Here is a 22,562-nt window from a genome sequence, read left to right as displayed (position 1 = left end):
TAATTTGAATTGTCAGTTTAGAAAATATACATATGTGTATATAGACGGTAACTGCTGTTTTTAGAGTGTCTGTTGAAGCAGATTAACTGAGATCTGGGCGTGAGGGGTCTGGTGCTCACCAAATTGGGGGAGAGGAGGGACTGGAAGTGGAAGAGCAGCCCGGCGCTGGCGATCTGCTCCAGCCAACGGCAGCCGGCTTCCTGAGTCTCCTGTAGGTCCTGGGGGTCCGAGCTGTCCTGGTCCATCTCCCTGCTCACGCTGTGGAACTGGGAGTGGACACAAGAAGGCCAATCAGTGAGCTAAGGTTTAAAAAATATATATCTAAAAGATAAATTTGGTTAAAAGTTTCTATCTATTAGTCAGGTATTTTTGTACACTTGTGTAATTTACCTGGTTGAGGACGGCCAGTAGATGCTCTGTGAAGGCACACACAGCTGCGACCAGAGACTGACAGAACACCATATCTCGACGCAACTGGATTTCTGAGTCTAACGGGGAAACAAAATGATTGAGGTGAAATAAAAACAATAAAAGTAACAGATAAGAAAAGAGAAGATCAAATACACAAAACCGAGCAGCGAAAATCAATAACTGAGGTGTAGGTGTCAAGGTTCATAGAAAAACTGATAGAGATACGTGTGTGAGTTTGTTATGGTCATAAAAACTGTGAGGTGTCCAAAAGTCATGGCTGCTTTTTATTAAATCTGCTGAGTATAAAATATTGTATCAGAAAGAAATGAGTTCATGAACCCCTCAGAAATTAAGAGTGAGTTGTAAGATTATAAAATTATTAACCAATCCAAACACTGCCTACAAAAAACGACCCTTTACTACTTTGTATTATTGCAATGTTTGCTTCTTGGAGGTAGTGTCACATGATAAGCGTTTCCGGCTTGTTAGTATGGACGGGGATTAAAACCATACGGAGCCAAAACGTTTAGACAGAGATTGTTTTAATTTGAAAACGTATGTATAACATCCTGTATTTCAGTTTCACTTCAAGTGGAAAGTAAGACAAACCTGTATACTGTAGTAGGACCAAGAGCAGCCTCGTCTTCACCTCTGAAAAAGAAACCAAACAAGGCAGTCCAGTGAGACGGCGAATGACCTCGTACACAACCACACAACCCAATGAGCCCTTCTCCCTCAACTACAATATTATGACCTGGGCACGAAAAGTCTACCTCTTCTAGTCATAAATAGGGCATTGCTGTATAACTCTTTTGCTCTATCCCAGCTCCGCATCTGTTTATCTTCACATGTAAGGAAAAAAAGCTCATAAAAACCAGCCAAAGGCAAAGATAATAACATAAATCTGTATTTGTTTATAGTCGTATCAGAGGCACGGAGAGCTCGGCAGGATCCTGTGCTGCATGAAAGGGCCATTATGGGTGTGGGGGGGGGGGAATTGGTGGAATTGGTGTGCATTAATATTAACTCTGCTTATTTGTACTCCCTCTGTCGTGACCACCAAGCTCACCTCTCCCAGGAGTGTCATGTCGCTGGGATCGGATCGAGGCTGCGTCTGCAAATGCTCACTTGTGGCCGTGCATCTGTATCTACATGCTCTTGTTTGTCTGTGTAATCACACTGCGGGCCAACAAACACAAAAACCACACACTGCAATTAAGGATAAATGAGGCTGGACTTCCAGAAAAATAAGAGGAAATCTCACAGTGTAGCTCTGAAGCGGTTTACACTGCTTCTCTGTGGCTCAAATTTATGAATCCCAGGATGGTTTTTGGATTTCAAGTTTCGTATAGAGCGGTACGGTTAGTGGACTGAGACTAACTGTACGTGACTGCAGCAGAGGTTATTATTGCATCTAATAAATATGATGAGGGGCACTAGAGAACTGGTCAACTTAATGGGCCTCCCGAGCCAGGTATACCTTTCCAGATAATTCGATTGTGGAGCAAGCTTTAGGTTCCGAGCTCTCTGAAAGCAAGAGTGTGTGTGTGTATGTGCATGTGTGTGTGTTTGTTATGATTCAGGTGGGTGCTGACCTTCCACATATTTCGCGATGGTTTGTGTGAGGGTCTGAACGCTGCTGGGAAGGTTCCAAGGATCCTGCTTGACATGGAGACGCAGCTTCTTGGTGCAGTTCACCTTGGGCTCCATCTCCTGCTGAAACTCTGACACACACACACACACAGAGACACAAACAAGGAATAAACACAGACCTAGTGTTGAGATATTACTGTGTGTGTGTGTGTGTGTGTGTGTGAACCCTATTTCACAAAGAAAGGAAGTGGATTTGCCTTAGTGAGCAATATTTTATTCCACAAAGACAGATTTCATTATTTAATTTGTGTCTCCTTTGTGTTTATTGGTGGATAGCAAACCAACTAGGTGCACAACCACCACCTTCTGTATCAGTGTGTAATGAAATCACAGTAAAATGCAATTGTACCTAATAGAAATAAAGAAACACTCTTAATCTCATGATGTCTACGCTCTTCCCTCTCACTCCTCCGACTCTCTTTTTTCTCCCCTTCTCTCCAGTCTGCTTCATTGCCAGATGTTTATTGCCATCATAAAAGTCCCATTACTTCGCCAAAGCAGTCGAACTATTTCAAAATACAACACACGTAAATTATTTAGAAGATTGATCATTCAGTCAAAAAAGGCTATTCACTCAAAAGGCAATCAGGAAAGATAACTGATCCTAATAAATCATTTTACTCCTCCGCTTCGCACTCAACTGTTTTTCTCCCATAAATCTCTCTTCTTCGTTTTCATCTTTTGTTTTCTTGTCCTCTATCTCTTGCTCCGAATGTGTCTCATTAACATCAAGTTCGTTCTCTTTTTCTTTCCTTGTCAGACTCTATCTTTGATCCATCCGTCTATCTATCATAGGACAGTCAGACCAGGCAGAGCAGTTTTCGATCGCCTACGATCTAATCTCCTTGTCATTGAGTCTTTGCAGGAGCAGAACACGACTGTAAAACTCTGTCGATCTGATGTAGCTTCTTTCAAAACCCGACAGAATGACTTGTAACAAAGTTTACTCTGGAGACGAAGAGCAGATCTGCGATACAGTGACGGCTGTTTAACAGCGGCTTAAAGAGTGTGTCTGTGAGTGTGTGTGTGTGTGTGTGTGTGTGAGAGAGAGTGTGTGTCTGAGGGCGACAGAGAGAGTGAGAGATCAGATGCAGGAATGCTCTACTTGTGAGATAATCCCGTTTGCTGTGTTATCAACCGCACACATTAGTGGAGTTAAGATGGATCAGCTCTGATCAAGGCCTTCATATCCCTCCTTGGGGCATTTATGCATACCGACACACACACACACGCACACACACAGACACACAAATGCACACAAACCACAAGCAGACCTATTTTCAGTTCAAGCAAATCAGCACTCAATTCAGGGAAGTCTGTGTCCCAAATGGGGCGCTGGGTTTGGAGGCTATACTTATGAAAACATGCAGAATAAATGAGTAATCTGCTCTTTAGCTTTTAGCACACTTCATTTTAGAGTAATTCAAGGACAAACAATTACTCTTCTCACAGGTTCAAACAGACCACATTGGTACAAAACGTTCAGTTATTATCATCCTTGCAAAATCTGGGAACCATACTTTCACGTCTAGGGAAAAACTAAGGAAGAAAAAACAATTGTTGCTTTTGAGCGTGGTTTTCTTTCTATCTTATCTCCAGACTGGGTTGAGTCATCCGAGCCGCTCCACAGATCATGAAAGGCCACAGTGAGCTAGTTTGTATTTGTGGTGGGAAATGATAAGGATAAATTTAGACCTCTCCAGCTACATTTCCTACATTTTCCTGTGAGAGATAAACTGTAACAATAGCCTCCGCTGTTAAACACCAAGGCCAAAACGAGGTTAGGTGGCAAATAAACAAAAGTATCGGATAACACACGCACAGCAAAGTTGTCACAGGGTCACTTTTTGTATTGGCTGGTAGGTAGCACTATAATTCCGAGAAAGGGGAGATGAGTTTGTAACCAAGTGGTTCTGGTTCAACACTGTGAAGTGCTTTTGAGAGAAGGGCACTGGGGGAGCCGAAGGGGAGAGATCGATGTTAAAGATAATGAAGAATGGAGGAGAATCTTCTTTGTAGGTGCTGTAATCCACCGACTAAACACCCCCCATGTCTCTACCATCACATCTGTGCACACACACACACGCACACACACACACCTAACACAACAGGAAGTTGCAGCCCCTGTGTGCAGGCAGCTGCGGAATTGTGAGAATATGCTGTTTTCTCTCAGTATTCTGCCGGTTGGGATTGGGAGTTTCTCTGAAATGATATTTCTTATACTGGGCCCAGTGGGAAGCCCAGCAAGACCCAAGAAGCACAGCTACACGTCAGTATTTGTGTCAGTGCCAGATATATTTGTTTTTACACGTTCCCATAGACAACCAGATGTGTTGTAGGTTTAATTAATCACATACATGCTTCACATATGTACTATGCGTGAACTAGACATGTTATTGGAGTTTTCCACTAGAGGGCGCAACACAGAATTTAGATCATACGGAACCTAAACAAAAAACATAGGGATACTTGAGGAGGTGATTGCAGCGTCATACAGACAACAACATTGTTGATAACTGTCACTGATTACATGGCTACTGGCCCCTGCACTCCCCCTAATGTTCATGTGCGTACTGCATTTTACGAACATGTAGCATTAATTCCAGAGGACATGCACAACCCAACGCACCGAACAGACGCAAGATGCGTGAGGGGGCCATGATACGTCTGCCTAGTTATGGGTGGGTGTATCGGGAATGAATGAGGTGATGGACATCAATATCTAAACACTAGTTTAAAGTTTATTCTACAAGGACTACTATTCCTCGTGTGACAGTGGTTCAGTGGACATTGGACGGGTTGACTGGACATTTCAAGACAAACCATTTCTTGGTTTTGTTTTAAGTTTCTTGTGGATTATGGATATGGATATGGGGAGTGAATATATCTAATGCTTATATTTATTTTCTCCCTTTTTTAATGATGGTTGGAGATTGTTGTGTTTTTCTATCGTGAAAATATGAAAAGTAGAGTATATCTTCTGCCTAAGAATCAATATTTTTGTTACAAAGACTTTTACATTTCTTGCTCAAATGTTTTGATGAGTCAATCAAGATGTTAAAAGATGTGATAAAGGTGCATAGTCCTGGTGCTTTACCTTGTAATCCTCTTCCAGGCGTGAAGCATTTCGTCTGCTCGAACGCCCGAGCCACCACGGCTCCTCTCAGCATGCTGGTGATTGAGTCCACCTGTAGAAAGCACGAGGGTCAAGTCGTGGCATGATACAGTTCCCCCCCGCTGAGCCAAGATCGAAAGTATGTGGAGGGAAGCGCGATCTTCCGCCCAAACATAAGCGACACCTGGTTCACTTGTTCTCTTTGTAACAAACACACACACAATCCCACAGAGCCCCAGTGAATACACTTTGCTATGCGGTGTATAAACAAAGCTGGAGAAACGGCTCCACAAGAAAACAAATGACAGGAAGCAGCCCAAAAAGTGCCCGGGCAGCAAAGCAAGGCAAAGCTTTTCCACTGTCGATGGAGACATCCTCACAAAACCTCTCGTGGATGTGATAAGCGTGCGCGTGTGTGTGTGTGTATGTGTGTGTGTGTGTGTGTGTGTGTGTGTGTGTGCTAAAGAGAGTAATCAGATATGACCAGCCTTGCTTCAAAGGCTTCTGAAAGGTCAAGGGGCAACTTAAGGCTGCAACAATTTCCCCTTCCTGAGCATAAACAAAGGTCTGCACATAATTGGGTTAATAGTGGTATGCCATCTAACACCCATTTAGACAACAGAAAAACTAACAGCGAAGGTGATATTTGATAAACCAATGAAATATAAAGATAGCGATTCAAAACTACATCGACGTCCAAGTTTGAGAACAGCTTCTTAAAAGATAGTGAGGTAGTTAGTTTCCCCACTAAGGGCTCACCTGGCTGAACAGATGCTCCAGGAAGCTGTGAAGTTTCTTCTGCTTATCGTGGGACAGCCACACACTGGAGGGCATCTCATCTCCTGCAGAGGTGAGGTCACAACTTGGCAGTATAAGTCCACACGTTAACCCATTCACAATTACCTATTACTAACATATATGAAACATATGATTGCAAATACAGTACAGTATTACTTCTCTGTCATTTTAGAGCAAAGCTATAAAACTGTGTGTGCGTGTGCATGTGTTTGAGTGTGTGTGTTTGAGTGTGTGTGTGTGTGTGTGTGTGTGTGTGTGTGAGACGGAGACTGAGGACGTGAGGAAGGATATCTAACAGGATACACAGCTGTGTGAGACATTAATGACAAATCCAGCTGAGATGTGCGGCCGAACTTCTGCCAAATCCAATTAGATTCAACTTCAGGCTTTTTTTGTTCTCCACCTCCAGAAAAATATAATCATTCGATCACATTGTAATCATGACCCGTCAATTATGGGACCCTTTTTGCAACTTTGCGGCTGATTCTAAGATCTATCTGGAACTAGGGTATAGCTATAAATTGTTAATAAATGTTATACAGTAAATATAACCCACACTTTATGGATTATATTTACCAGATTTTAAACATTAATATTGAAGCCAACAGCTATTTTTCTATGTATAGACATAGTGGAGTTATGTCATCACACCCCCTCTGCGTGTGTTGGGATTCAAGCTCCTCTGTTCTTTGTTGTGGTAGCTGGTCGGAGCATTTGTTCATGTGAGTGCATGTAAGCTCCTCCCTGTGGTACCCTTCCCCCCTCCCCACATTTATAAAGCACAGCTCCAGCTGCAATCTGCAGTGGTTTAAACATGACACCAGGCTGTGTACACTCATTTTCACACGTTTTCCGCAACGTGATGTGTAAACACACAAACTCACCTGCTGAGCGTTGTGAATATTTAACCTTTGAGTTGTGTTATTCTACCTGCAAAACACTTTCACTTCCAGGTGAAGGAGAATAATGCTTGTGTTCATTGTTGTGCGTTTGTGTACCTGAGTCCATCTCATCACTGTGAACATAGGAGCTACAGTGGCTGCTGCAGATGCTGGTGAAGGAGGCAATGGAGTTCCTGTTGCTGTTACAGTCACTGATGAGAAATGGGAAGAGGAGACAAAATATCTGAAAGTGCTCATTGATCTTGATCAGATAATAAAATCTATTATTGCTGAGATGTCTCTGAACGCCTGCACCTCTCATGTAACCACCTTTCACTGCAGTTGTGTACCTGTATGAGTCTCTGTTGCTGATGGTGTCGTGTCCGGAGTCCTCCTGCTCGTCCCCGGCCACGTTGAAACACACTTTCTTCCCGTTGCGCTCGCCCTTCTCCCCCTCGCTCTCTGCGGAGATGTAACTCTCCGGGGTCCTCGCCTCTGACGCTGGAGGGTGTGTGATGGAGGATAGAATGCTGCGGGAGAGCGAAGGAGGAGAAGAAGAATGACATTCATCCAAAACCAACACCGAAGTCAGCGTGATAAAAACAACTTCTTTGATCGCACTCATGCTACACGGTAACATTTTCAACTGTTACATACTGTGTGTGCTTTCATGTGTGAGGGCTCCACCAGCTGAGCGAGTGGGCCAAACCAAAACCCCCGGCCTGTTTGTGCCCGGCTTCCGCACAAACAGCTTCAGACGATCAGGGATCCGCATCATATTAATAGGTCAAAACATGCAGGAGGGTGCAGCTGTGTCAACACGCTGCAGCTCCCCTCACTGTTCCTGCTGGTCTGTATTCTATCAGGCAGCTATCAGAGAAGCAGGAAGGGACCGGCCCGGGATATTTTTACAGTTGCAGCAACACATGGTGGCATTTAAGGCAATATTCCAATAAATGCTGGGCTTGGACTTTTTTTGATCTCCCCCCACGCACACGCACTCTGACACGCGATGTCTGTTTACGTTTCAGGCCTTTTTTAATTTGTGTCCGCTTGCATTTTTCCATTGTGTCATAACCTCGGCCTTAAGGACATTTTAAAGTGGAGGCAACGGGGCGGCTAAAGGGGACTCACAGCTATGTGAAACATCCCCCTCATGTCACCCAAATGCATCTCAAGTTTTTATGCCTTTTAATGATTTTAAACACCTCCAGCCCCCTGGTTCCTCTCTCTCCTTCTCTCTCTCCCCGTTCCACCCATTCACAGGCTGACTGGACCACAGAGATGCCCTCATTATGGTCCACTCCAGGAGCTACCACAATGCCCCTCCAAAAAGGAGATTGGCATTCCATCACTATGGAGAACTCCTCCGGGCTCTGTGATTGGCTATTGGTTAATAAAGAGGCGAGCTCAGTTTGGGGCCTTTGGGGTGCAAACTAACCGAGGGAGCAAATGGGAATAACAATGACTGGATCAGAGAAGGGGCTTTGACAGAAAGAGAGAGAGAGAGGAAAAACAAAAAAAAGAAGCAAGAGAACGAGAGCAGGCCACAGTACACCACTGCTTATCAGAGAGATCTCTTAATCTCTCACAGGAAGCGCTTTAACCTACTTTGACACATTTAGCCATTAGTCATCAATTGCCTTCATCGCATCTGTAAGTGCATCTGCATAACAAAGCCCCTCATCAGGCCGTTTCATGGTAGGACATCTGCATAATGCTTCAATCTATACTGTGGTAAAGAAAGTGGAGCACACTATGGCTGGGAAACTGCTGCCAGTCTATCAGTGATGTGCGTGGAATAAGGAAATTATGTGAAAAAGAGGAAAGTGGGGAGGAAAGGGGGGGGGGTATGGGGGGGGGGGGGGGGGGGGGGTTGTGTGATCCAGGAAAGGGAGGAGGGCCCTGACACGAAGCACGTCACCACACAGCTGTGACCCCTCATCTGTGACACCAGTTCACAGGTCGCAGCCTCCAGAAGGATTCCTCGAGAAACAGCCAACATATTATGCAACAGCATTCGACATCCAGTTGTTTTCTATTCCTGAATTACTTGCGGATATTTCTAATCTACGACGAATTTACCAGACTTCCTATTTCTGCTCTGGGCCGAGAGCAGGGAGGGAGGACGGGTTGTTTGACATACCACCCACTTTAAATATGGCCAGTATTACTTCATTATAAAGTGCTTTTGTCAAAGTTTGGCACACCCGTGAAAGAAAAAGAAAAGGAGACACAAGTGAGTGATGGATGTGTGCGTCTGTGTGATCAGAGGGGTGTAGAGAGAAGTGCGTGTAGAGGAAATAAGACAGGACAAAGGGGATGTGAGGCTGCTTGGAGCAGGGCAGGGCGGGGTGTGTGAACGATGAAAGTAACAGCGACCCGACGCCAGTCATCGAACAAGCTAAACTAAACTAATGAAGAGCTCAGGAGGGATCAACACACACACAGGTCACAGCACATCTGTATCATTTCAATGCAACTCCGCTAATTGGTGGCAACAGGAGCATGGGGGACATTTTGTCCAGACGTGCTGTGGACTCAACTCATTTACACGTCAGCGAGGGGACAGCCCCGCTCCATCTTACAACTTTTAACGTCATTATCTGAACACTCCTGCTGTAGCTGAGGACACTAATTATCTTAATCAGTCCAATATTCATATCAAAGCACATATATTTCAATCTATTACAATAAACTGCAGGGAAATCCCAGAAAAGTTTCAAAGATGTCTTACTTATAGCTTATAGCTTTCAGACTTGCACTGAACTCTGGCTCCAAACATTCTCTTGAGCTTCTCCTTCCAGCCCCCTGGTAAGAACTCCAAGAATGCCTGAATTAACCCATGCATGTGGATGACATGTCTCACACGTGACGCACACCTAGAAGAACTTTTGGAGATCGGGAGCTACTCTGTTGTTGTTGTGCAGCAAAACGTGTGATCTCTGCAGCAGAATGAATACGTTAGATCCTCCCTCTGCCTTCTGCACCAACCCCTCACCTGGATCCTCTGGAGATGTCTGTGTTGTTGTGAACGCATCTGAGAGGAGAATCTCCCGCTGCGTTGTTCAAGAGTGAAATTCAAACACCAGAGTGAGATCTGACCCAGTTGTGGACATTCCCAGGAGTGTTTCTGTGCATGATTCAAAAATAATATCAATGGTCCATTGTTCGTGAATGGACTTTCGAGAGGGCACCTGGTTTAATGACACGCCCTCTGGCTCACTGAGATTGTATTTCCTGTTTGGGGATGGGAGATGCAGGAATGGGTCAGTGTTTTCCATTTCCTTTTTTTCGTGGACGCATGTGTCTCCAGACAATGAACCTGCTGAGCTGAACACAGAGCTGCCAGGCAGGAAACCCCGATCCAACACACGTATTAACATAGCAGGTGTAAGATCATCTACATGAATGCAGCAGGAGAATACCTTTGGTTAGAGAAAACCACCACAATGACCTGTTGCCGTCGCTCCTTCTGTTTCCCTGTCTCTCTCCCACAGATGCACACACACAGCCTGGTGCCGGAGTAATGACCAAAATGTATGACCGCTAAGTGCCAGACGCAGCACACTGACCATGCAGGCTGTTAAAGTTACAGCGTGTTATACGAGGCAATCTGGTTCCTCAAAGCATTTCAAATCAAGTTGAATGGAATCTCACTTTCCATCACAGAAAAGTGATTTGAAGTGTTTGAAAAAAATATTAATTTCACACATTGTTTTTCAATTTGCGGGGAATGTGCTCGAACAGATTAATCTCGAACTCGGGCAATTTGATGAAACTCAGAACCCTGTCTCACATGGGAATGATTTGCAGGGAGTTGTGCTTATGTGAAACAAATGAGCAGTGTGTTGTGTGTGTGCACGTGTGGTTATGTTTGAGAGTTTGACCGCTTGCATCCATGCACGCACATGACTGATGTTTACACATATGCAAGGTGACGTGGCCGCTTACTCATGAATGTGGGCGCCATGCGTCTCCATCTCTTTGACAACTGTTGTGAGTTTGTAGAGGAGTTTCTGGTACGCATCCAGGGTGAGCAGGTCGTCCTCCCTGAGCAGGAAGCGAAGGCCGTGTCCCTCCGTTCTGCCCAAGCTGTGACCCGACGGGGCCGCCATCGTGGTAAAGGTGTGCTGGACATTAACCATGGGGTTCAGTTTACCTGAGGCAACACAAACGCCGGAGTTAAAAGACAGAAATTGAAAGATAAATATGCAAAATGACTCCACTGTGCCTTGGGTGTCTCACTCACCCTGCTCAGCACTGCTGCGTCCTCCCTTCTCCAGCGTGTTCTTCCTGTTGTCCAGCTGCACACCAAAGGCACTTCCCAGGGAGGTGGTGGTTTTGGGGTAGGAGACCTCCATCACGTTAACATGACAGTTTGTGGGGCAGAAGTCGCTGCTGTGGAGCGGGGACACCTTGGCCTTGGCCTGCTTGAAGGTGGGCCACGCTCGGTTCTTCAGTACCCTGGCAAACTGACACAAAGATGGTCAAGTCATCTTTATTTATAAGGCATTTTTGAAACAACCAGTATTGAACATAGTGATTTTAAATAAAAACATTAAAAGATGTAGAAGAATAAAAAATGCTGTGTGCTTTCAAATATTGCCAAATTCAAACTCTTCCTCTCCTTTCATGACCAGAGGATTGTTTAAAATGCCTTTAGAGACAAAAACATGTTCATATTTTTATGTTCATTTGTTAATTCGTTTATTTTAATGTGGCGGAAGAAGTGGTATAATAATGAGTGCGAGATGTGGGTGGAGATCTTGCACGATAAAGGCACCGACTGCAGGGAATGCCACCCCAGCAATGGCTGCTAGCTTTATAATCAATAGTAATCAAATGTGTATAATAGGTGTTAAAATTATGATTTTAGAAGAGGCTTCTATTTTAGGACCAAAAGAATAAAAGGCTCCATGAGAAATCAAAGAAATACAGATCAAATACAAGATGGAGAATCTGTCAATAAAGTCTCTGGTTTTATTTGACATCCATGAAAGTGGCACGGAAAGAGAATGAGCATAAACTTCTATCTCTCTATATTCCTCCTTGTTTATGTGGCAGCTCAAATCCAAGACAGACACATAACGTCATCATCACTCACACAATCTGAAAAGCTCCAGCGCCCCCCCCATCATAACCATTTATCATTTGAAAGGATATGAATTTAATGAAATAAGATGCGTAGCAGCTCTTATCGCCACGTTGTAAGATGTTCATAATGAAAATCATTTTTTTTAACTTTCTGTGATTTGATTTGTATCTTCATAAAATCATCAGAGAGCGTTGTCACGGTTTGCATTTTGATTTAGTTTGTCAAACACACTTCAGACTGAAATATTGTGTTTCTTCAGATAAAATAAAGATAAGTTAACATTGCAAGTATCCTGTAGATACTGTTAAACAAAATAAAATATCCTCCAGGGTGCTGAATGATAGAGAACTTTGATCTAACTGGAAGAAACATGTGGATAAACTGCACATGGAACTCCTTCCAACCCTGCTGTGAAGGCAAAACTTTCCCAACATGCTAGAAGATAACATCTCCAAGTGGAACATGATACACACGGAGCCTTGAGGACTCCTCAGATAAAACAGAGCGGATACACGATATCACAAACACGTTTTATTTCTTTGCAACATTTGGTTGCACTTTCCTTGAACCCGCCGTCCCAGGGCCTGTGTCATTTCTCGGATGTGACTAAGCAGATGCTGCAAACCGGATCAGTTTCTGGGCAACTTGGGACATCAGGCAACATACCATAATGTAGAGTGGGACCCAAAAGTCTGAGAAAGTGGTCCTGTACTTTTTAGTGCATATGATAACTATGGAGCTTAAATACAACATTTCCTCAGTTATCTCAGAGAGCTGGAGGCTGCTGCTCAAAGCATCACGATATGGTCCAGATGGGTCGTGAGCTGACCTCCTCTTTATGAAACCCATCACCACATCCCCTCCAGTCTCCAGAGGTTTCTTCACATCTGTCCTCTTATCACTTTCTGCTGTGTCTCACTGTCTTCCCTGTCCTCATTCTTTCGCTCTTCCTCTATCTACATCTCTTGGTCCTTTCTTACACTCCCCCTACTCTCTCTCTCTAGGGGTCGGCGAAGAGGAGATCTTACACAGCTGAAGTCCGGGCTGTGGCTGAGCGCGGCTATTTTTAAGTGACTGGTAATTAATCCAAGGCCCGCTCCAATGTCGAGTCAGATGTTTTCATTTCTCCTCTCTTCTCCTTTTCCCTCGCTCACACGTGCATTACATTACGATGTTTTGCCTATAGACACATGATTACAGATCGGATGGAAAATGACGAAAATACTTTTGTTGTAACCTCATTACGAGCAAAGTGCCAGATAATACCACGCACGTTTGTTAATGACAAACATTTCCCCATCACTTGCAGGTGAATGAGAGCTAACCACATGTTCTGAGCAGTTGGATGTTGTTTTCAGTGTTACACCATGCTGCGGCACTGTGACATGCTGATGTCAGCAAACCAAGAAAACAAGCATGAATCGGCATCTGTGCATTTAAAGTGTGTTTTAGTCACTTCCCCTATATGTAGGAGAGTCTATTCAACCTGAGCCAGTATGCACTGGAGGCTGCCAGAAAGCTTTAGCCAAAGTGCATCTATGCTGAATTGATTCAGCAGGAGAACCACAGTGAGAGCTCTGTCAAAGTGATCTTTCTACACCAGCTGCATCCTCCTTCTATTCTTGTCAGTCTAAAGGGAATACGGACGACCAAGTCAATTTGCATGGCTCTGAACTTTGTTACTACACGTACAGTGTGCAGTTCATGGTGGAGACTGGCGACAGGTCTCTTTGTTACGAGCGCGGCTCAGTCAAATTACCTTTCTGTAGTTGGTGGTGCGTCGGTTGATGTGCTCCACCCTGTCGCCACACATGGCACTGAAGCGTACCTGCAGCTCCTCTGGGATCACATCACAGCTGGAACTCAACCTGCCACACATCTGCACCAGCATGTCATCATTACGTGCCAGCGCCTCCAGGATCTGCTCATTGAAAGGGCAAACAGAGACAAGGAGGATTCAATGATACTGCAAATGCTTCCAAAATTTCCACTTTTGGAGCAACTAATAGGATGTAAATGAACCGTTTTAATATATTAAAAAATACAATTTGTGTGGAGGGTGGATTCCTCTACAGAATTGCATGAGAAGTTAAGTTCATATCTAAAGTTTCCATTGGCTGAGTTGTCTGAGTTTCCAAACAAAGATTCCTGAAACATGTGCTGCATGTATGAAGACTCCACTTTCCAGATGACAGATTAGATATGAGGAAACCTCTGAGCTCCCTTAATGAGTTGCCCAGCGGAGGAGAACGAAAAAGAGGGGAGGAAATGTAACAGCAGGAAGAGACTGATGCACAAGAGAAACCTGTGCACCCCCGACAGCGCCGGCAATATTAAAATTCAACATCATACAAGTCTCCAGGGACGATATGGGCAACTTGGGCAGATGTTTGTAATAATACTTCAATTACCTTCACTTTGGAGGAATGGGAAACTACTTAAAGTCACAGGGATGTAGCAAGTTTTATATTAATGCGTGTCATGGTTTCATTTAGGATGGTGCTTTTAAAGGCTTTTAAAAACAAGGCCTGTAAATCTCGATTGGTTTGAGACATGAACCCAACTTGTGATCTCTTGCAGATTTACCGTGAAGGAGAGAAACGTTGTTCATTGTGAAATTTGGCAACAAGACGTTGCAAACCTCTTTATTTTTTGTTTTTCACACCAGCATGAGTTTCATTGACGTCTTGACTGAATCGTCTTCCCTCTGTGTATCTTAAATCAATAATGATCATTCCTGTGGACATCACCGCTGGGATGTTAAAAGCAAGCACTTAACACAGCTGGGAGGTAGAATGACGGATATAAAGCTGTCATTTTGAACAAGCGTCAAACCCCTCAATCCACGCTGCGGGGGGGGGGGGGGGGGGCAGTTGGCTGCATTGGTCTGTATTGAAGAACTCAAAGACAAAAAAAGAAACTGCAATTTGTGTTCAATTTGATAAAAAATACCACAAATTAACAGTCAGAACCTCCATGGTTTTTCAAATCACATTAAGATGTCCCCTCCATTCGAACAGCAGGAATAAAAAAAAGAGTAATATCCTCATTATTCCGGAGTTCATCTGCTGCCCTGTAGCCTGGTGAGAGATAGCAGCAATGTCCCGGTTTGTTTATGTCTTTATTGTTCCTGCCTCATTAAGCAAGGTGAAGCTCTGAGGTGAGGAACACAAACGACTCTGTTAATCTTCTAACAGGGGATCAATCCGTCCCTCGTCCCCTCCGTCTCTTTCTCGCTCTCACTTGACCTCATCCACGTCGGGCTGAAGGAGTTCTCATAATGTCATGACCACAACAACAATGTTTACTCCATAAATTGCCGTTCTTTTCATTAGTGGACCAGGACTGGAATTAAAACTTGAACTTGAAGGCCCTTATGTGACACAAAACATAATGTTCAGGGAAACAGGCAAAACGTTTGTGGTTAAATTATGAAAATTAGCAATTCTAGTCAAATAATCAAAGTATCACTTTATCGGGTAATTGCCACAAATCGAATCTGGAGCAATTTAGTGATTTAGCCTTGTAGCTCGGTTAAACAAAACAAAATTATAGAATTAACAGCATCGCTATTTGAAAAAAGGAAAGCAAAGGGCTAAAACGCATCATTTAACCCACATCTATCCAGATGTTCAACCGACCAATTAGCCTGAGGTCTAGTCCAGATGTGGAGAACGTATGCCACTGAAATTGTGGACAGGATACCTTCGCAGTGAGGCTGAAGAATCCCTTGGGTTCCACCATTTTCTCCAGCACGTGGCACTTGATCCCGGCGGTGCTGTCGTACTCGTACACCACGCCGTACTCCAGGTGGACGTTGTCTACAGTCAGGCTCACGTGGTCCTTCTTCCCGTCAATGATGGCTATGGTGTTGAATTTGTCCATCACCTCTGAGATGGAAAGAGACAGATGTTAAAGTGTCTGTATTCATTCAGTGCTTTTCCAGTCATGGGTTTTTGGGGTTTCAGTGTCTTGCCCAAGGACACCCCCTGAAAAGGAAATGCAAGCGGAACAGAAATACAGGAGAGCAAGGAGACCGATTTCCCGGTAACACGCAGACGTAACAGCACAGATGCACAAATCATGTAAATTGTGTCGTGATAATGTTCTGTGATCCGCACAAATAATCCCCATCCCCACCATAAAATGTGTGGTTGCAATGTTGCAAGTGTTTTCCTCACCACACACTGTGGCACTGTAGGAGGTCTCAGACCACCAAAACCTGCAGCTCATTTCAGATGGAGACCCTCTGCTCACTGATGAGCAATTGCAGGAGCATTAAGTTAACTGGCCCTATGCTGGTGCAATAACTTAATATGGCAATAAATCCTGCTTTGGAGCCGTTTGCTGTGAAGGGAATAGTTTTCCTGTTTTACTTTCTCGTTGGGATCCATAAATTGCGGGGGGGGGAATTAACACTTGATGAGCCAGAGGAGGCGGCGGCGGCTGTTCTCAGGCTAACACACTCCAGATGAGCCTGTTTGGAGCTGTGGCTGACTTGTTAACTGGAGCGGGCGGCGGGCTTGTGTTCCCGCGAACATGCCTGTGTTACATCCGCAGACACCTTGAGCAGAATGTCTTTCCCCAGCGGAGTGATTCCCGTGTAGTGTTTCTAGTGAACGTGTGTGTGTGTGTGTGTGTGTGTGTGTGTGTGTGTGTTGTGTGAGTGCTGTCACCTTCCACTTTGCACTCAAAGCCGTCTCCGTTCTCCTCTGTGACAGGTTTCTGGTTGGTCTTCTGGTCCTCCTGGGCGCTCTCACTGTTGTTGTACACCCATTTAATGGTGTCTTGCTGCAGATGAAAATGAAGGATTTACAAGTTTATTGAAAATGGTTTTGCAACCTAAAAACTACTAAAATTACTGCAGCCAAAATAGTTTTTTTAATTTCTCCTTCGCATGATATCATATTTCTATTTGTACACTGAACTTACAGTAAACTGTGTTTTCACTCAAATTAAATCGACTGGAACCATTTCAGTCGCACAACTGTCAACACAAATCAGGCTGTTGTAGCACCGTTATGCCTCCGTTCTCCCCCGTGGATAACAGGTAACAGGTAACGTTTCTATTGCTAGATAGATGGTTGATCAGAAAAAATAAAACTATAGTGTGTGTGTGTGTGTGTGTGTGTGTTTGTGTGTGTACGTGTACACAAGCTGACGTTTGGATTTGAATTGTAGCATGTTTCAGCTGGGTTGGTTGGCAGAGCATTCAGGGAAAACCTTCACAAACATATGGAAAAATGGTGTTTGGTGAGACCGCCAATGCAACACATGCCTATCTCATCAACCCACTCTAGCGTGCAATGTGTGTGTCTGTGTTTCTAGGTATGTGTGTATGTTTGTGTGTGTGTGTATCTGTCTGTTCCCTCCTCTCCACACCCAAACCCACAGTGGTTGTTCTGCCAAGGCTACATGCTGTGCCTGCCTACTGGTTTCTGGTCCTATAGCGTGTATACACACAGACACACACAAACACACACAGACATTGAAAGAGTCAGAGAAAGAGAGCCTGGTGTCCATAATTGACGTAAACCAGATCTCCAGTTGTGTTGAAACCCCGTTGTGCTTCATTAAGTGTGGAGCCTCACTTAAAGTGACACACTACACTAACTCACACCATACACACACCCTCAGATTTCGGTTCTCACACAATACCCCCACCTTCAACAGGTGGACTGAGCGGACTTTCTCCTCTTACACTCATCTCTTGTCAACCCCTTTCCCAGGAAAGAAATGGCTGGCATACCTCCCCCCTCCTTTTCCTTAGTCACCCCCGTCCCCCCTCTGCCTCGAGCACTTTAACCCACCCTGAGCTGCAGCCACCCCCAGATCCTTTCCCACCTCTCGCTGCAGCCTGCCAGTCTCCCACAGCAGTCCCACCGCTGTGAGCCAGAGGTCAGCATCGGAGGAGCCAAAACTACTATTATTTCTGCGTAATGACCCCAGGGAAGGAAAGACAGAGTCAGAGGGAGAAAGAGGGGGGGAGATATGAAGGTAAACGGGAGCGTGGAGGTCTGTATTTTTCTCACGGTCAACTAGGTTCTTGTTTCCCCCTCGTTGCTGCACTTTTGTTTATTTGGCCTTTTTTATTATCCCTCACACTTCTCCCTCTAGTTTCATGGCATAATCCTCAGATCAACCAGCACTCGATGCAAAATGCCTTCAGGCCATGGGAAACGGAGGGGTGACCTCAAGCAAGACATTTTGATTCGATGATAATGTGCAAAATCAAACACAAGTGCACAAAACAATTATTTTCTTTGGGAACCTTATCGTAGTTTTTTCAAATTCTCATTTCGATTGCTGCTTATGATGATAACCTATCGCTAGATTTGTTTCTTGCATGAGAGGTGAGGGGCGTCTGACGTACTCTACCCCCATTTAACTTTCTATTCCTGTCCTTCTGTCTCACCTGTGTGGGTCGCCGGTACTTCCTGCAGGCGGTGACATGAGCAATGACGCTGGCGTGGCTCTCCTTGCTCACGTTGATGCCGTTCACCTTGATGATGCACTGGCCCGGGTGGAGGCCAGCGATGGCTGCCACCGTGCCTGGCGTGAGACGAGAGGAAAGCAAAGAGAAACGAGACGCGTCAAGGGCAACAACTGCTGCACGTTACCCTGCAGGTGCAAGCTCTGTCAATATGAACCAGAGTGTCACATTTTCCATTTCCTGTACACAATATTTGGCTGAACAACATTCCTTTTTTTTCTTCCTTCTTTGTATTTACAACTTTGTTTCCTGTTTTGGCAGCTCAGGATGAGTGTGAGAGAGGCCGAGAGGAGGGGAAGTTGTTTATCTGGGGCAGACGAGGGCCTCTCTGAGGGATGGCGTTCAGACCTTCAAGGTTTACAGCTATCAGAAGGAAGTGCATGGCAGACTAAACATTCCTCCCATTTGTTTTGCTGGCCCCTGACACACACCGTGCATACCTCACAATGCAAAATAAGGGATTTGGATTCTGCCCATTGAGCATTGTGGGGAAAAAAAGAAAATGTAGTTTCTGTGCTGCTTTACCTTTCGGGATGAGAAAGTTAACCAACAGACAAGTCCACTGTACAAGAGCAGAATAACAGGCTACAGGCACCAACACAACAGTAGAGCTGGTGGACAGAGACATTTCAGACTGAAAGGACGCAGACGAGTCGCTGGACAACTTTATCAATCATCTTAAACTCAACGTGATGTTCCAAGCTGAGAAAACATTCATATTATTACAGTTTTGTGTATTTATAAAAAGGTTGCGAACCACTGCACTAGTCAAAAAGAGTCCAAGTAAAGGTCGCAGCTCTATGAGGCTGTTGGCTGAATGTTAACATCATCATGCTAACATGCTTGTAATGGCAATTTGTATCTTCTGGATTTGATAAAAGGTACATTTGCTGATTGGCACTCATATGGAAATGACAATCTGTGCACTAGCCATTTAGAAAATGTCACTAAAAATGAAATTCATTAACTTCAAATTAATTTCACGATGACATTATCTGGTCACCTGCTCCGTATCTGTGTCTCACCGCCCTCTCGCTACGTGTCTCCGTCTCTAATTGGTATTACCTGCTCCTGTTGACCCCCAGTCACCAGGGGACAGCAGCTGTTGCGACAATCCCACGGATTAGACGCCTCCTACATCATCAGCTCCGTCTCCGGGGGATCGGAGCATCTACTCAAGCACCAGGTTCCCAGGCAACCACCTCACCAGGCTCGCACATGCACACACACACACACACACACACACACAGCGGCTCATTCACACACATGAAGGCATACACCCAACGCGTCTCTGCCCTGCTATCCCACTCTGATTGCTTAAAGAATTTTAAAAACACGCCTCAGTTCCCCTGAGAACAGCCGGACAAGGCCATGGATTGTTTGTTGATTGAACCCTATCTTGGGCCCTTCCTGATAGCACCGCTGCTAAACATGCTGAGTTAGACAGTAAAAAGCTGCAGACTGCTTCTCCATCACGCAGAGAAAAATGTGAACAGGCATGTGGCAGTCATTCATTGTGATGTGGAAAAAGGCAGATAACCAGCTTGTGAGGGATTATGGACTTTGGTTATTCCTTTGCAAGTGCTCAGCCTGTCAGTGTGTGTTTCTGGCCCGGCTTCCTGTCTCCTGCATCTTTCATAGACTGTTTATAAATCTGGACAACTGCTTTGATTGCTACCTGGTGACTTGAAGCCCTTTAAGCCATAAACCCCATCTCTTCCATGTTAGTGGATGGGACACAACATGTTATCTATTTTGTCGATTCATTCTAGGTAGAGTTTTTAATCACACTGATAATACTGAGGCTCCAAATGACGTCAAAAGTGAAAGATGGCGCTTCTTGCATCTTTAATCTATGATCTTCAGCCAATACCTCTACACAACCAGTTTTTATCATTCAACTCCACCAACAACAGCTGTATGTAAAGACTGGTACAACCACAACGTCTCTGCCTGATCATTGTTTAACCTCGTGGTAGTAATGCTTCAACCAACCTAGAAGGTAACCTGATATTATGAGTTCAGAAACATCAACTGTCTCTGTTTTGTCTGCCATGCACACCAGCGCTTCTCTGCAGCCCCACAGCGCTCGCTGCCTCAAGCCGTCTGCCACTCAATCCTGGAAAACTCTGACACTTTGAAACTCAAACTCTGGAGCACAGACCCTGAGTCAGTTGTTAGCACCTTTGTTATTCCCAGTTTAGCCCTGGCACATTTGCTTTGTCAATACCATGAGTTCTACTAATAAATCATTTTTTCTTGCTCCCATCGACCTCCTGTTTTCCACACATTGAGAGCAGCCTTCATCTTTAAAACACGAAACAAGTGAAATTCTCGGATTTGGCCGCTCCATTAACCGACCAGCTGAGCCGCATAGAGAGCACAGAGGTGGGGGGGATTGGCCTCTTGTGGCCAAGTCACGCACAACCCCACACCACTGCCGTGGCAGCTGCTTGCCAGCTGTGTTACAATAACAGAGAGGTGAGGGGAAGGTTTTTGCTGATGAAGCCAGACAGCTCAAGCGATGGAGGCGGCGATCTCATACCTCTCCCGACAGCATGGACCACAGATGGACCAAAGCCCCGGATCTGGAAGCCCAGCCCCTCAGCCGAGTCGGGGATCTTTACCGTCCTGGACACAGGAGGAGAATAAAAAGGACAATACATCAAGTGAATAAATGCAGATGTGAAGATCATTTTAAATCATGATTTTACGATATACAGATCTGACTTACTCTCTTGGCTTGGTGCTGACCAGCACCCTGATGGGTCCTTTGCTGTTGAAACACTGCCTGAGGAGAACTTCGACTTCAGAGAAAGGTCTGAGGAACACCAGGTCTCCATTTATGGCAAACAACTTCTTTCCTACCTCCAGGCCGGCCATCTGACAAATATAACAGAAAGCAGGATCACAATAAGTATGTAAGCCATTTATTAACTTCAAATTAACTTTTCTGGTCTAAAAATGAATAATCCCAACGGATTTTAATACATAACTCAGAAGAGTGGACACACTCCCCGTCATAGGAGACAATATGGGACCGCTTTTATCTACCACTGTACAGCTGGATTGTGTCATGGAGTTCAGATTGAATACACACACAATGCCAGTCTCTATGCAAACCAGACCTTCCATGTGCATTCAGTGCTACTTCAGGGCTGGAGAGAATTATGGGTCGTGCGCTCGCAGTGATCACATTTGCCTTCGAACTCCTCCGTCCCATTTTCATCTCCCAGATCAAAGCTAAACACCAAAGCAGACCTCAGAAATATGGCGCCCTTTAATGTGCTGTACTCCTGCACGAAAATGCTCCTAATGTTAGCATCAGTGTCCATCACCATAAATCAGACGTAGCAAACAGTTAGTGGTTTATATATTTTACGACTGATGATCGAACCATGGTTTTATCATCTGCAGGCCCCTGCTTACTGGTGCGCATCTGCGGAGAAGGCATCGCAGCTTTGTAGAATCAAGAACAGCAGAATGAAGCTGCGTTAGAAACGGGACACAATGAACATAAAACAAACAAAGCAAACCCATTCTTGGACCCTGAGCCCAACCATGATACAGCAGAGATTACACAGACTGACTCTTCAACGTGAAACAGGTCAATCCATTTAGTAAGGACTCAGATCCAGCAGAATTAATCAAATTCTCATTTTGGATAACAATAAATGGAATTTAAATGACTGCACTTTGTGGGTTTGCTTGAGACGACTACAAGAAGCACATTTTTTGCAGTCGACTGAACTGAAAACAATCTGGACTCTGTCTTGACAGCGCTTAGATTAAGTGGAGACACAGAGAGTGCTGAATAAAGAAGCTGAATTTTCTCAATGTGTTTTTAATTTCTTGTGTGACCCTTTCTCGTGTAGTTATGCAGACAAGTAAAAGTTCTGTTATGAAGACTTCCTACTTGCCTCCTAGGTAACCTCACCTTCAGCCAATCACCTGCAAGTTTTGAAAGTTTAAAATGTTTTCTCTCCCTCCTGCAATTCAGACCTTCTAATCAGAGGCCTTCGTGGGACGTCCCACCTTCGTGCTGCACCCCTCATCACCACCACAGCTGTCTCTGGGGTGGAGTCTCCTTCCATCTTTCAATGGCATTCTACT

The 22,562-nt window shown here is 44.7% G+C and overlaps 1 protein-coding gene across 1 annotated transcript in view; it reads right to left on the bottom strand.

The window, feature by feature from the left end:
- The window catches only part of prex2 (phosphatidylinositol-3,4,5-trisphosphate-dependent Rac exchange factor 2), an 86,396-nt gene that overhangs the window by 21,255 nt on the left and 42,579 nt on the right, over positions 1–22,562 (bottom strand). The window contains exons 18-33 of the mRNA XM_053412772.1: positions 21,184–21,332; positions 20,995–21,080; positions 18,372–18,508; positions 16,633–16,747; positions 15,662–15,846; positions 13,716–13,877; positions 11,111–11,333; positions 10,813–11,020; positions 7,209–7,388; positions 6,976–7,070; positions 5,939–6,021; positions 5,162–5,252; positions 2,007–2,135; positions 1,021–1,062; positions 391–488; positions 120–266 (exon numbers count right to left, since the gene is read on the bottom strand). Of these exons, the coding sequence (XP_053268747.1) occupies positions 120–266; positions 391–488; positions 1,021–1,062; positions 2,007–2,135; positions 5,162–5,252; positions 5,939–6,021; positions 6,976–7,070; positions 7,209–7,388; positions 10,813–11,020; positions 11,111–11,333; positions 13,716–13,877; positions 15,662–15,846; positions 16,633–16,747; positions 18,372–18,508; positions 20,995–21,080; positions 21,184–21,332 (2,130 nt within the window). The remainder of the gene's footprint in view (positions 1–119; positions 267–390; positions 489–1,020; positions 1,063–2,006; positions 2,136–5,161; positions 5,253–5,938; positions 6,022–6,975; positions 7,071–7,208; positions 7,389–10,812; positions 11,021–11,110; positions 11,334–13,715; positions 13,878–15,661; positions 15,847–16,632; positions 16,748–18,371; positions 18,509–20,994; positions 21,081–21,183; positions 21,333–22,562) is intronic.

This window comes from Pleuronectes platessa, chromosome 20 (genome assembly GCF_947347685.1).
Source record: "Pleuronectes platessa chromosome 20, fPlePla1.1, whole genome shotgun sequence".
Taxonomy (NCBI): Eukaryota; Metazoa; Chordata; class Actinopteri; order Pleuronectiformes; family Pleuronectidae; genus Pleuronectes; species Pleuronectes platessa.
This window is presented reverse-complemented; position numbering and strand designations above follow the sequence as displayed.